The sequence below is a fragment of the Phyllobates terribilis genome, unplaced genomic scaffold, assembly GCF_046119375.1.
Source record: "Phyllobates terribilis strain yellow unplaced genomic scaffold, ASM4611937v1 Scaffold_11__3_contigs__length_659146591, whole genome shotgun sequence".
Classification (NCBI taxonomy): Eukaryota; Metazoa; Chordata; class Amphibia; order Anura; family Dendrobatidae; genus Phyllobates; species Phyllobates terribilis.
This window is the reverse complement of record NW_027362771.1, coordinates 347,398,032-347,413,382: the sequence shown is the minus strand read 5'-3', so window position 1 is coordinate 347,413,382 and position 15,351 is coordinate 347,398,032. Positions and strand designations below refer to the sequence as shown.

Here is a 15,351-nt window from a genome sequence, read left to right as displayed (position 1 = left end):
TATATGAAGTACAGTGACAGTGTTGCTTACTGTTCTTGTCATTTAGTGTAAAGGATTTATTAAAAAAAATAATAAGTGTTTTCATGCACCGTCTCTTTAAGAAAGCCGGCCGGCAATTCAGCAGCGGTACCCGACAATTTATAACAGAAAGAATAGAGCATTACACATAGATTAGATAGATAGAAACATGTCAGTCACATATATATGAAGTACAGTGATAGTGTTGGTTACTGCACTTGTTATTTAGTATTAAAATAAAGGATTTATTATTAAAAAAATTGGCGTGGGGTTCCCCTTAATTTTAGGCTCTAGCGGAGGTTAAGCAGACAGCTGGGGCAGATGTTTGAAGCCTGGGAAGGGGGTAATACCCACGGAGCTTCCCAGGCTACTAATATCAGCCCCCAGTTGAATACATAGCCTTTACTAGCTATTAAAATGGGGGACCCCCCAAAAAAAATGACGTGGGGTCCCCCCTAATTTAATAGCTAGCAAAGGCTAGGCAGACAGCTGGGGGCTGATATTAATAGCTCAGGAAGGGTGCCATGAATATTGGCCCCCTCCCAGGCTAGAAACACCAGCCGTCAGCCGCCCCAGAAATGGCGCATTCATAGGATGCGCCAATTCTGGCACTTAGCCTCGCTCTTCCACGCTGCCCTGGTGCGGTGGCAGGGGGTAATAGGGCTGGGGTTGATGTCAGCTTATAATGCCAGCTGACATCAAGCCCAGGTTAGTAATGGAGAGGCGTCTATAAGACACCCCCATTACTAACCCCATAGTCAAAGTTAAAAAAAACACAAACACCCAGAATAAAGTCCTTTAATTGAAATAAACACACAATTCTTTATTGTTCTAAATTACCATCTGCACTCAGCGCTTCAGCGTGAGAATTTTCCCACGCTGTCAGTGACGTGCATGAGGTGCGCCGAGTTCATTGGACATGAACTCGTCTCATCTTTATGCCGTCACAGCCAGACACTGCAGAGCGCAAGCATGCCTGCGCTTCTCAGTGTCTGCGGGATGACAGGCTGGATGGCAGCGTTCTGCTGCGGTCCAGCCTGTCATCTCGATGTAGCAGAGCTGAAGCTGTCGGGGGAACCATGGAAAGGTAAGGATGATGTTGCTTTATTATTTTTCTTTTATTGCAGGAGATCGTTGGCTTCAGCTGGAATGGGCGTGATGGTAAGTATGGTTTAATTTAGAACAATAAAGGATTGTGTCTTTATTTCAATTAAAGGACTTTATTCTGGGTGTTTGTGTTTTCTTTTAACTTTGACTATGGGGTTAGTAATGGGGGTGTCTTATAGACGCCTCTCCATTACTAACCTGGGCTTGATGTCAGCTGGCATTATAAGCTGACATCAACCCCAGCCCTATTACCCCACTGCCACCGCTACAGGGCAGCGTGGAAGAGCGAGGCTAAGTGCCAGAATTGGCGCATCCTATGAATGCGCCATTTCTGGGGCGGCTGACGGCTGGTGTTTCTAGCCTGGGAGGGGGCCAATATTCATGGCACTCTTCCTGGGCTATTAATATCAGCCCCCAGCTGTCTGCCTAGCCTTTGCTAGCTATTAAATTAGGGGGGACCCCACGTCATTTTTTTTGGGGGGGGTCCCCCATTTTAATAGCTAGTAAAGGCTATGTATTCAGCTGGGGGCTCATATTAGTAGCCTGGGAAGCTCCGTGGGTATTACGCCCTTCCCAGGCTTCAAACATCTGCCCCAGCTGTCTGCTTAACCTCCGCTAGAGACTAAAATTAAGGGGAACCCCACGCCAATTTTTTTTTAATAATAAATCCTTTATTTTAAATACTAAATGACAAGTACAGTAACCAACACTATCACTGTACTTCATATATATGTGACTGACATGTTTCTATCTATCTAATCTATGTGTGAAGCTCTATTCTGTGTTATAAATTGTCGGGTACAGATGCTGAATTGCCGGCCGGCTTTTTTAAAGAGACGGTGCATGAAAACACTATTATTTTTTTTAATAAATCCTTTACACTAAATGACAAGTACAGTAAGCAACATTGTCACTGTACTTCATATATATATGTGACTGACATGTTTCTATCTATCTAATCTATGTGTGAGGCTCTATTCCTTCTGGTCTAAATTGTCGGGTACCGGTGTATGCCGCTGCTGAATTGCCGGCCGGCTTTTTTAAAGAAAGAGTCTTCTGAGCAGTTTGTCAGCTTTTGGACACCTTTGAAGGTGTTTTCTATGTGTTTCTATGTGTTTTTGTTTGCCTGCCATTGGTTTTAACGGTGTTCGACGGTGTTCTAAGGTGTTCGACGAACAGTTCCTCGAACATCCCGGTGTTCGACGAACCGAACCGAACCCGAACACTACGGGGGTGGCTCAACACTACTCATGGTCCACCACATTAGTGCACACCACGGGGATTACTCAGAGAAGAGTCTATTCCCCCCCCACAGAAAATAAACTGAGAGGCAGAGCTGAACGCCATGATGGAAAAAGTTACAGTTGTAAAAATAAAAAAGATCAGGATATGTTGTGGCTGAACGGCTCATCCCAACAGCCAATTGGCCAACTAGCATGTTAGATATACATAATTCAGCTATAAATAATTTACCAATAAAACACCTACATGCGAGCAGTTTTACTTTGTAGAAAAAAATCTCACGTTATTAAAACAGAATATAAAAGATATTTTAGCAACAATAAGGGAATACTACATAATATATTCCATCATATTAAGGTCTAAGAAGTTAAAAGGGACTGTCAGCATAGAATGACTGTTCAAACTAAGCCCGGCCACTTGGTGCTTCATGACGGGGCCAATTATTTATATACACTTGCCACCTGCTTGTTTTCCCTCCATCTCCACCCCCTCTTCTTTGAATGACCGCTCTGGATTCATAGAGCCAGAAAAGGGCAGAGATAAATGGAAACCAAGCAGGTGGGAAGGTGTATATAAATGATTGGCTCGGTCATGAAGCACCGAGTGCCTGTGCTTGGTTTAAACAGTCATTCTGTGCTGGCAGTCCCTTTAAAAGGGATTTATGATATTGCCTATCTGATCGGTGGGGGTGCAACAGCCGACAACCCCACAAATCAGCAATTACCAACTCTAGCAGTGGCAGTATGTAAACCATGTACGGAGCATAACAGCACAGCGCCGCTGACAGATTAGTGGCTGCTGCCAGGTACTGCAGATCAGCTTCTATTCAAATGCCTCGATTGGTCTAAAACAGGAGTAAGCAACTTTCAGCACATCAACTGTTCTGAAACTGCAACTCCCACCATGCCCTGACACCCTCAGTCTGTCTGAGGACAGTCAGGTCAGGTTAGGAGTGGTGGTACTGAAGGTTGCTGACCCTTTATTGTGTGATCTCCTGACACCCCCCCATGCATATCTGCAGTAAAAGGAATATAGGGATGAATGAACTTCAGAAACGTCATCTACCACAACATTCTTGGCCTAGACAAGCAGATCCCCAATATGTAGGAAGGTTATTTACTAAAAGTTACATTGTCTGAAAGGAAATCCTGTACATAATTATCCAACCGGGAACATATCTGCATCTGCCATGGATCCCATTTCCTTTGCCAAGTTTTATTGGAAGCATGTAAAAACTGTGATTAATAGGTGTGATGACCTTTAGCAAAGGCGGCATACTTACGCATCCATAGATAATAGAGACGCTTAGTCGTGGTACGATGTTGGTCGGGAATATCAGTCTCAAAATCTTGATAGAAGCAGGGCTTTAGTGGTATGAACCGAGGCAGTGGTGGGAAGTTATTCTGTTTATCTGCATGAACATCAGAAAAAAGAGGGTACATATAAAAATAGTGATCTGTGCGCGCTCCTAGATACATCCGGACACAGAACTCCATGTCATGGTATACATTCTACCATATATATTCACAGGACCCTGGTCCAGCAGCCACATCAGTGGTCTGTGACTGACAGGAGCCCTGTAAAATGCCCTTACCTGGGGGAATCCCTGGCACCGCTTCAGATTTGTAGGCCCAGCGCACGCGCACTCACATACATGCACGCGCACACTTGCAGTCAAGGGAACATCACATGTCCCTAAACACCATTAAACAGCAGATATAGGGTTAATCTGTAGGTTAACAGAATTCTAATGCTGTCCGACCACCATACTGAAAAGGCAACTACCTAGAGAAAATTAATTTAAAGTCAGCGGTTCCCGGGAGGAATAAAGTCAAAAGGCGTGCAGCAGCAGCTTCAGTCACAGCTCGCAGTACGCATGCCACGGCACGGCACTTTGACAGCTCACTCAGAGCATCGCAGAGTGAGCTATCAAAGTGCCAAGGCGGTCTTACAGCCACCCCCTCTGTGAAGTGACCGGTGACTGAAATCGCTCCAGTACGACTGACGGCTTTTATTTTACTTGCATGCATACAAAAGTGAGCAGTTTTGAAGCGCAAGATGCATGAAGACTGGTCAGCTCACTACTTCTAACCATTGTGCTGAGTGACTTGGGAAACCTGAAGTGGTTAAAGGAAGCTCAAGACCGAACATATTCAAAGCAAGTCATTTTTACATCGCAGTGCATAGTTTCAGTCTTGTTTGAGTATTTTGAGATTTTTTAGGAGGGTTATGGAGCAGATCCACCTTAAAAAGTCATTGTGTGCGCCCTCAAATTGACATTTTGTGCTGAATTTGAAGAAATCAGTTATTAGTTGTGTTGGGTCATTTAAAAATTGTTGGTTTTTTTAGCAGGAAAGTTTGTACATTATGCAAAAAGCCCTACATTATGACTAACTGTACATTCGCAACTTTATCTTGCGATATAAACCTTATATTTTGCACTTTTAGGGTAGGTTAACACGAGCGTATAAAAAAAAAAAAAAATAATAATTTTTTTCTCACTTGTCATCGGTATACAATCCGTTTTGTTTTTTTTTACAGCAAAAGCTATTAATCATTTACAAGACCATTTCCAGGTACCTATGTTACAGAATTGCAATGAATCTGTAAAAATCTGAGTTTTTTGTGCACCAATAGATATGAATGGGCGAGTCTCAACCAATTAATGGAAGAAACTAGTGCATGCTGCATTTTTTTCCCCCACACACAGAGTCGATCAGTGTGTTTTTTTCGAGGATAGCACGCGGACTGAAAATATGTAAGCAGTAAATTTCAGCATGCATAATGGGCGCCATGAAAACAGTATCCAATATTTACATACACAAACGTGTGAAAAAGTGTTTGCCCCTTTCCCAATTTCTTATTCTTTTGCACGTTTGTCACACTTAAATGTTTCAGATCACAAAACAAAATTTAAAATATTAGACAAAGATAACACAAGTAAACACAAAATGCAGTTTTTAAATTAAGGTATTTATTATTAAGGGAAAAAATCCAAGCCCCCCCCCCCTTAAAACATAAATTAACTGTGGTTTATCACATCTTTGGGAAGCCAATTTCCTAGCGCCACACAGCCCTGATTACTGCCACATCTGCTCTCAATCAAGAAATCACTTAAATAAGACCTGCCTGACAAAGAAGTAGACCAAAAGATCCTCAAGAGCTAGACATCATGCTGCGATCCAAAGAAATACAGGAACAAATGAGAAACATGCTGCTTCAGGAGCTAGAAGACTTGCTGTCGTTAATGGAACATGAATTCTGCAGTCTACCAAGTCTAAGGGGTAACGTTTCTCCTTGTGGAGAGTGACATATGAGATCTGACATGTTGAGGTAAGGAGGCTTATTCGCCGTGCAATGCTCCTCTGGGGAATTTAACATGCAAATTGCCTCTTCAGAGAAAAAGAGGACTTGAACTCTATAGCGCCACCTATTGGAAGAAGCAATCCTACTAGTCACAATCAACCCTTTAACGAGTGGTGCAATGACTTAGGATAAAAGCCAAATCAGAATTTCAATTTGCAGACATGGTGTTTCGGGCTGTTGGCCCTCGTAAGTGCAAAGTATGAGAACCGATTTGGCTACATGAGAGGCTCTGGACTAGGTCTAAGGGGTAACGTTTCTCCTTGTGAGAGTGACATACCAGCTCTGGCATGTTGAGGAAAGGAGGTTAAAAGGGTTGATTGTGACTTGTAGGATTGCTGCTTCCAATAGGTGGCACTATAGAGTTCAAGTCTTCTTTTTCTCTGAAGAGGCAATTTGCAGTCTACCAAAATATCCTGAAGGAGAATGTCCGGTCATCTGTTCAAGACCTCAAACTGAAGCGCACTTGAGTTATGCAGCAGGACATTGATACAAAACAAGTCCACCTCGGAATGGCTTAAGAAAAACAAAATTATGCCTTTGGAGTGGCCTGGTCAAAGTCCTCATCTTAATCCGATTGAGATGCTGTGGCATGACCTTAAAAAGGCGGTTCATGCTCGGAAACCCTCCAATGTGGTTGACTTAAAACAATTTTGTAAAAGATGTGTGAAAAAGTGATTGCCCCTTAAACCTAATAACTGGTTGGGCCACCCTTAGCAGCAACAACTGCAATCAAGCGTTTGCAATAACTGGCAATGAGTCTTTTACCACACTCTGGAGGAATTCTGGCAGACTCCTCTTTGCAAAATTGTTGTAATTCTGCCACAGTGGAGGGTTTCCGAGCATGAACCGCCTTTTTAAGGTCAAACCATAGCATCTCAATTGGATTAAGGTCAGGACTTTAACTAGACCACTCCAAAGTCTTAATTTTGCTTTTCTTAAGCCATTTAGAGGTGGACTTGTTGGCGTGTTTTAGATCACTGTCCTGCTGCATAACCAAAGTGCACTTCAGCTTGAGGTCACGAACAGATGGCCTGACATTCTCCTTCAGGATTTTTTGGTAGACAGCAGAATTCATGGTTCCATTTACGACAGCAAGTATTCCAGGTCCTGAAGCAGCAAAACAGTCTCAGACCATCACACTACCACCACCATATTTTACTGTTGGCATAATGTTTCTTATTTCTGAAATGCTGTGTTACTTCTACGCCAGATGTAATGAGACATACACCTTCCAAAAAGTTCAACTTTTGTCTCATCAGTCCAGAGTAGTCTCCCAAAAGTCTTGGCGATCATCAAGATGATTTCTGGCAAAACTAAGATGAGCCTTTATGTTAATTTTGCTCAGCAATGGTTTTGTCTTAGAACTCTGCCATGCATGCCATTTTTGCCCAGTCTTTTTTATGGCACAGTCACAGAACACTGACCTTAACTGAGAAAAGTGAGGCCTGCAGTTATTTGGATGTTGTTGTGGAGTCTTTTGTGACCTCTTGGATGAGTCGCCACTACGCTCTTGGGGTAATTTTGGTCGACCAGCCACTCATGGGAAGGTTCACCACAGTTCCATGTTTTCACCATTTGTGGATAATGGCTCTCACTGTGCTTAGCTGGAGTCACAAAGCTTTAGAAATGGCTTTATAATCTTTTCCAGACCGATAGATCTCAATTACTTTGTTTCTCATTTCTTCCTGAATTTCCTTAGATCGCAGCACGATGTCTAGCTTTTGAAGATCTTTTGGTCTATTTCACTTTGTCAGGCATGTCCTATTTAAGTGATTTCTTGATTGAGAACAGGTGTGGCAGTAACCAGGCCTGTGTGTGGCTAGGGAAATTGAACTCAGCTTCCCAAAGAGGTGAATCTGTCACAGTTAAAGTGAATCTGTCATCCCCTGGCACTTATCTGACCTCTAATATGTTGCTGTGAAATGTCTTTTTCTTCCTACAAGTTTCTGATGTGTTGAAGAGACTGGAAGAAATCCCCACCTCCTGTGTGAATTACAATGTTTTCCCCCTCCCCTGCATGTCACTGTGCCTGGATTTGGCTGCTGCAACTGCACATGACAGGGCACTGTGACATGCATGGGAGGAGGAAACACTGTAATTCACACAGGAGGTGGGGATTTTTTCCAGGCCCCGGCTCGACAGCATCAGAAACTTGACTTGAATAAAAAGACATTTCACAGCAACAAAACATCTAATATGAGGCATACAGTTATGTACAGATTCACATTTCTATCTCCTGTATGCTCATATTAGAGGTCAGATAAGTGTCAAGGGGTGACATATTTCCTTTAATTCATGTTTTAAGGTGGAGGGCAATCACTTTTTCACACAGGGCCCTGTAGGTTGGGATTTCTTTTCCCCTTAGTAATAAAGACCTTCATTTAAAAACTGCATTTTGTGTTTATGTTATCTTTGTCTAATATTTAAATTTGTTTTATGATCTGAAACATTTAAAGTGTGCCAAACATGCAAAAGAATAAGAAATCCGGAAGAGGGCAAACACTTTTTTCACACGTATGTACGTATGAATCCCTTGCAGTAGCTATGATAACTAAAATGAAAAATATCCATTGATTAACATTCTGGATGTACTTCAAGAACAGCAAAATAGTACAAAAAGTGGACCCAAGGCTTACAATTTGCAGTAATGCAAAGCCATATTTAGTATCTCACCAGACATGATGGTGACTGTAGGTCTGTAGCTTGATCCTTTCTTTGTAGGTTACAGGAAGCCTATGGGAACAGAAAAGACAAGGTCAGTAAGCGCACACCTCTCTTCCGGCAGAACTGGAATTTGGTTACACTACTATAGATAAATGAGGAGCGGATGTACATTAGGTTTTGATACAACGGCATTTTTTGCTTCCTTCCACTGCAGCTATATAAATGTCAAATCTTATGAAGCAATAGTGAATTTCTGATTTTATTCTCCATTAAATCCCCCCGCCCACCCAAAAACATAATAATTTTCTTTATACTGCATTGGATGACCAACTATGATATGAAAATGAGGTGACTTATAGAACCAACAACATGTGACAGGCATATACAGAGCAGAACGTGGAAGGAATAACAGATTAATGGTTCAGCTTCCTATAACTAACGTATTCAACTTGCCTTTGAAAACAAAAGGCAAAAATACATTCGCACTCACAGATAGGAATGGTGCTTAAATCTACTTATTGTTACAAATGTAATTCTTCATTTTCACACAGCCCAATGGTAGACAAATCAGTGAAACATATGTGGGATAAAAATGCTCTTTACATCCCTAGATGAATTATCAGAGGAAAGTAGTTTCCAAAATGAGGTCACTTTGGGGGTTTCCTGTTCCTGCTAAATTTGTGCTTTAAAAGCCAAAAAGAGATTCTTCTCTGAGCCATGTTCCACCAAGGACAAGATCTACAAGGAGTCTGTATGTTCTCCCCTTGTGTTTGGGTGGATTTCCTCCAGGTTCCTCCCACACTCCAAAGACATACTGATAGGGAATCTAGATTGTGAGCCTCAATGGGGACAGTGATGATAATGTCTGTAAAGGGCTGTGGAATTAATGGAGCTATATAAGTGAGTAAAACAAAGTGTGTGCTGCAACAGTTCCGACCATATATTGGGTATTGCTGCATTGGGGTGAAATTGCTTCACAAATTGTGGGATCCATTTTCTCCTGTTACCGTGTGAAAATAAAGATTTGAGGAAAAAACAATTTTTTGTTTCCATGACTCAGCATAACAACATTATGTGACGCTCCTGTAGGTTCAAAATGCTCACCACACCACTAGATAAAGGTTTCAGAAACTATACCCCTCAAAATAGTCACTAGCTTTTTGGACTTCTGGCACCTTGCAGATCTGTAAGTGGCACATACAAACTATTCCAGCCCAATTTGCGCTCCAAAAGCCGGATAGTGCTTCTTCCTTTCCGAGCCCCACCGTGTGTCCAAGCAGTAGCTTCTTACCACAAATCCTTTAATGAAGAATTTGGGGCTAACAGTGTTGTGGAGGAACTAAGTTTTCATTTTCACTCTCTAATGGTATAAACTTTTCTGAAGCATAGATGGTCACGACACTCGTAGATTATTTTTTTGGAGAGTTGTAATATTCCAAATGTGGTCACTTGTGGTGGGTTTCTGCCATTTCACACCTCTGGGGCTCTCCAGACAAACATGGCGTTCAGCTTATTTCAGCCAAATTTGTAAACGTTACCCCTTGGATCCAGTTAGACACTTCTCACCCAGTCAAACCTGATCTCACGCTTTGCACCGGCGAGGGGCAGTACCCCGAAATACAGGGTCTGCAAATTGAGTATCTGGTTTGGCTTATCGCAAGTCATGGGGCAAGACTCGTTAAAGAGTCGATATTGACTTTTAAGATTGCTACTTCCAATAGGTAGCACTAGACTTCTAGTCCTCTTCTTTGCATATTTAATTTCCCAGAGGAGCATTGCAAGGCTTAAAAGTGTCCTCATCTTGGCAAGTCAGGCTTGACATTTCACTCTCCGCAAAGGCAAATTGTCTCTTCAGAAAGGAAGAGGACTAGAACTCTAGTGCCACCTACATGAAGTTGCAATCCTAAAAGTAAATAGTGACCCTTTAACGAGCCTTATCACATGACTTAGGATACAAGCCAGAACCAGAAACTCAATTTGCAGACACTGTTTCAGGGTACTGCCCCTCGTCAGTGCAAAGTGTGAGTTCTAGTTTGGCTGGATGAGAGGTGTCAGACCGGTATCTAAGGGGTAACATTTCTCCTTGCGGAGAGCGACATGTTAAGCATGTTATGGTGAGGAGACTTTGGCACTAGAGTTCTGGTCCTCTTCCACTCTGAAGAGACAATTTGCATATTTCGAAGAGGAGCATTGCGGCTTTAAAAGTCTACTCACCGTGACATGCTTAACATTTCGCTCTCCGCAAGGAGAAATATCTCTGCAAGGGGACACATTACCCCTTGGATCCTACTCAAAAAATCAAAACACTCCTCCCTTTCCGTGACATACCTTGTATCTAAACAGGAGACATTAACCTTAAATACACGGTGTCAAAATAAAAATAAAAAAACACTACCTCTGAAAAACTGGGATTGGAAGAAGCATTCCAAAGTTATTACCACATAAAATGACATGTCAGATTTGAAGAATGGGACTTAGTCAGGAAGGTGAAAACTGGCATTGGTGCAATGGTGTTAATCAAGGTAGAGGGTTTCATATGTCGCAAGACGTCTGATAGTGAGAAAAGAAATTTACTACAAATATTAAATATAAAAAAATATTTTCTATATATAACTAAATTTGTCATTGTCAAATTGGTATAACCTTTATAAACATTGATAACATCCTATTCTTACGACGTTTTTCTTGTAGGACTCCTGTAAGAAATAAACAATTAACACAATTAAAACAATCAGCATCTCTTCCGCTGGAGCTTTTCGTACGTCTTCAACCAGCTCTCTCTCTCTAGACCAAAAAAAGTCTTTCCACCAAGTGACATTGTCCATACGGTCTCTCGTGGTGAATACCACTCAAGTGGGCTTACCTGGTCCACAGGCAGAGATACCCGTTTCCAGTCAACAGTCCTTAGCACTTGACTCGGTTCTTCAGGTGTCTCGTACGTCAGCATCACGGGCCTCCTCAATTTTCGAGTCGACATTCTCCTGGTGGGTTGTTCCTCAGATACCATGGGTTCTTTAGTTACAGGAGTTTCTTCTGCCGCACTCATTTTTTGTACTTCCTCAAATGATCTTGGGAACTGCCTCCAAGTTCCTGTACTTCTCTTGAATCGTCCATTTCCACATGGTCTGGTAATTCTGCTACTTTTAAGTGTCGGTCGGTCTCTTCAGTGACCAGTGTTCGATCATCAGATCTGAATTGGACTTCATCTGTACTCCTTGGTACAAACTCTGGAGCCTCGGGACTTAGCTCACTCTCTTGAGGATGGTACGTCCCTCTCCTTGCCGGTCCGAGAAATACAACGGTGTGCTCTTCCTCATCGGAACTTTCAAGGTCACTATCCACCTCTGGAGCTGCAGACTGTGGTGGTTGCTTAGTCGATCTCGGTCGATGTCTGTCTGCTTCTGGGAAGTCTTGTTGTGGTGGGAGATAATCACAGGGTAGTAGTAAATTCCGATGGACTATTCTGGTTTTCTTGTCCCCTCTTTTCAATCGGATTTCATACACTGGGCTGTCATCGGCTTTTCTCTTTACGACCACATACACCTCTTCTTCCCAGTATGAACAAAGTTTTCCTGGACCACCTTTCTCACATACGTTCTTGACTAGCACCTGGCTTCCAGGTGCCAATTCTGCTCCATAACATTTTCGATCATAGTACTCCTTACTCTTGCTCTGTCCTTGCGTAACCACTTTGGACGCTATGTTGTATGCCTCTGCCACCCATTCCTTCCATTTCCGAACGTACTCCGGATACGTTCTGTAAGTCTCTGACATCGGAGTATCGAACATGATGTCGAATGGCAGTCTTGGCGATCGTCCATACAATAGGAAGAAGTGTGAGTAACCCGTTGCATCGCTCTTTGTACAGTTATAGGCATGTACCACCGTTGACAGAACTCTTCCAGTCTTTCTTCTCATCGGCTGTTAAAGTGCGCAACATCGACAATAATGTCCGGCTAAAACGTTCCACTTGTCCATTACCCTGTGGGTGATGGGGCGTTGTGTGGGATATCTGACTTCTACAGTACTTTCCTAGCTTGGCAAAGAGTTGGTTCTCAAATTCTCTTCCTTGGTCATGGTGTAACCTCGTAGGGAACCAAAACCTCAAAGCAAAAATCATTGAAGATCTTCTCTGCTGCTGTTCGACCAGCTTTATAGGTGGTGGCATATGCTTGGGCAAATTGAGTAAAATGGTCCATCACCACCAATATGTATTTGTAACCATCGTTGCACGTCTTGAGATGTAGAAACGTAGAAAGTCTATTGAGATCATCTCAAACGGATACATAGTTAGGATGTTGCCCATAGGTGCCCGGGTTGACGTGTTGGGACGTTTATCTTTCAGAAAACCACACTCCCTGGTCACGTACCTCTCAATATCTCTCTGCATGTACGGCCAGAAGAAACGTTCACTGATCAAGTTCGTTGTCCTTTCCACTCCCAGGTGTCCCATGTTTTCATGGAGTTCTTTGAAGACCAACCTACGTAATACTCTGGGTAGCACCAACTGCCGGTTTTGTCCTCATTTACGATACAGGATACAGTCTTCACCGAGGTAGAGCTTCGTCCATTCTTTAACTAAGACAGATACTGCTGGTGACTCATTATCTCTCTCCCGTCTACTTGGAAACCGATTTTGGTCCACATAAAGTAGTATTTTACCAATTATCTGATCTTCCCATTGAGCTCTACGGATTTTTCCTTTTGGTAGTTGTTGAATGGACAGGGGATGATCTTGTTTTCTCACTTTTATGGTGGTTTCCACCATCAACGGACACCACAATGGTGTGTCTTCCTCTTGATAAGCATGAACTGCTTGGGTAGTGCTCTCAATTGCTTCCAGACTGACTTCCTCCGAGCATTCCTACATGAACTCCTCAGGCTCTAGTGGCATTCTCGACAATCCGTTATCATCCGCATTGCAATTTCATGGCCTGTACTTGATGCTGAAATTGAAGTCAGCTAGTTCAGCGACCCATCTCTGACCCGTTGCATTCCGTTTGGCTGTAGTGAGGACATAGGTCAAAGGGTTGTTGTCAGTGTATACCTCAAACTCTTTGCTGTCGTAGAGATAATCTCTAAATCATTCAAAAGATAGCCCATTTCAATGACAGTAACTCCAATTTTCCGGAATGTAGATGGTAATTCTTCTCGGCGTCTGTCAACGTTCTAGAACCGTAACCGATGACTCTCATTTTTCCATCTTGATGCTGATATAGGGCAGCTGCCAGTCCAACTTGAGAAGCGTCACAATGAAGAACAAAATGGTAAATTGAAATCAGTATATCCCAAGATGGGTGGTTTTACCAGGTAGTCTACTAGTTCTTCCAATACCTCCTGGTGGTCTGCTGTCCAGAAAATGGGCTGTTGGGACGAAACGGCGTTCTTTTTCTCCGTGGGTGTTGACTGTCGTCCCCCCCAAGAGGAGGTATAGCAGGGCAGCAATCCTGGAGAAGTTCCGAACGCAAGTACGATAGTAGGAGAGGAATCCTAAGATCTGCCTCAACTCCCCAACAGTAGAGGGCCGCTTGTCTTTTAAAGGACTGTACCGGAGCGATTTCTACTGGGTCCATGGTAGATCCTTCTCCGGACACAATTTTCCCTAGAAAATAGGACTTGCCTTTTGAACAGTTCACACTTCTTTGGGGTCAACTTAACTCAGTGTTGTTGATACCGCTGTAATACGGTTTTCACGTGTTCAACATGCTCCCGGAAGGTTTTGCAGTGTACCACATTGTCATCCAAGTACGGCTGACAGATATCGTCCCTCAATCCTTCCAAACAGGTCTCCATGCTCCTCTGGAATTTTGCTGGAGCTGAACTGAGCTCAAACGGTATGCCGATCCACTCATAAAATCCCCACGGTGTGATGAATGCTATCAAGGGTCTACTGGACTCTTCAACAAACCCTTGATGGTATGCTTTACCCTGATCAAGGACAGAGAACTAGGTACTTCCTGATAGATTCAAGATATGCTGGATAGCGTTTGGTATCGGAAGCCGATCAGGTACTGACTTTCGGTTTAGTTCCCAGTAATCACAGCAGAGTCTCAACATATCGTCCTTCTTCCTAACACAAACAATAGGAGAGGAATAAAGACTACTTCGACTTTTGGACCCAACCTCTGTTGATAAGGTCTTGTAAATATTCTTACTTCACGGTGTAATGGTTTCGGCACAGACATGTAACTCCTGTTCCTTGGTGGGGAGACTGAATTCACGGTAGACCCCTGGGCGGGTCTCACACTGGCTGGATATACCATTTTAATGGTTTCAAATGTGGCCTAACAGTCTTTGGATCGAGTCTAATTTCGCCAGTACTGTCACTCGAGCAAACCGACCAGTAGGAATCATAAGCACTGTCTGACATTGAACTAGGCCTGGCGGAAGTACTGAAGAGTCTTTTGGCACGAACAGACTTTTCTTCCCGGTTCTACCCGAACTCCACAACTCACCCCCACCATTTGGTTTGCAGGGATGATTTTTTGGCACCAGCCTACCTTGACTTTTTTTTTTTTTAGGTCCATTGTATTCTGTGCTTTCTTTACTCTATGAATCACATTTTCTGACACGGCGTTGGGTATAACAAGTGATGTGGCAATTGCATCCACCACCAGCGTCCCTGACTTGTGTTTCGTGATGACCTCACTGATTATATTATAACCCAGGATAGGATCCTCTGCCACGTTCTGACCACTGATCAGGAGAAAAGGTACCAAAAGCTCAATAGTGTTGCTGTTCTTCGTGCCCCTCAGTTGCAATGTCACTTCCACCCAGCCTATGAAAGGGATTTTGGTCTGGTTGACAACTTTGCCGTGGAGTTCCACTGGTCCTAAGAGTTCTTTTAGCGACCGAAGGCAGGTCTGTGGCAGGTAGCGCCTTCTCCATTCTTCATTAAAAAGGCTTCTGTGTCCCACAGTGCTTTAACCAGGAATTCATCTAGCTGGCACTGTA

The 15,351-nt window shown here is 43.0% G+C and overlaps 1 protein-coding gene across 1 annotated transcript in view; it reads right to left on the bottom strand.

The window, feature by feature from the left end:
- SCAMP5 (secretory carrier membrane protein 5) overlaps positions 1-15,351 on the bottom strand; it is a 62,381-nt gene that overhangs the window by 25,729 nt on the left and 21,301 nt on the right. Inside the window, exons 2-3 of the mRNA XM_073652859.1 lie at positions 8,407-8,466; positions 3,650-3,778 (exon numbers count right to left, since the gene is read on the bottom strand). Coding sequence (XP_073508960.1) covers positions 3,650-3,778; positions 8,407-8,413 — 136 coding nt within the window. The 5' untranslated portion in view covers positions 8,414-8,466. The remainder of the gene's footprint in view (positions 1-3,649; positions 3,779-8,406; positions 8,467-15,351) is intronic.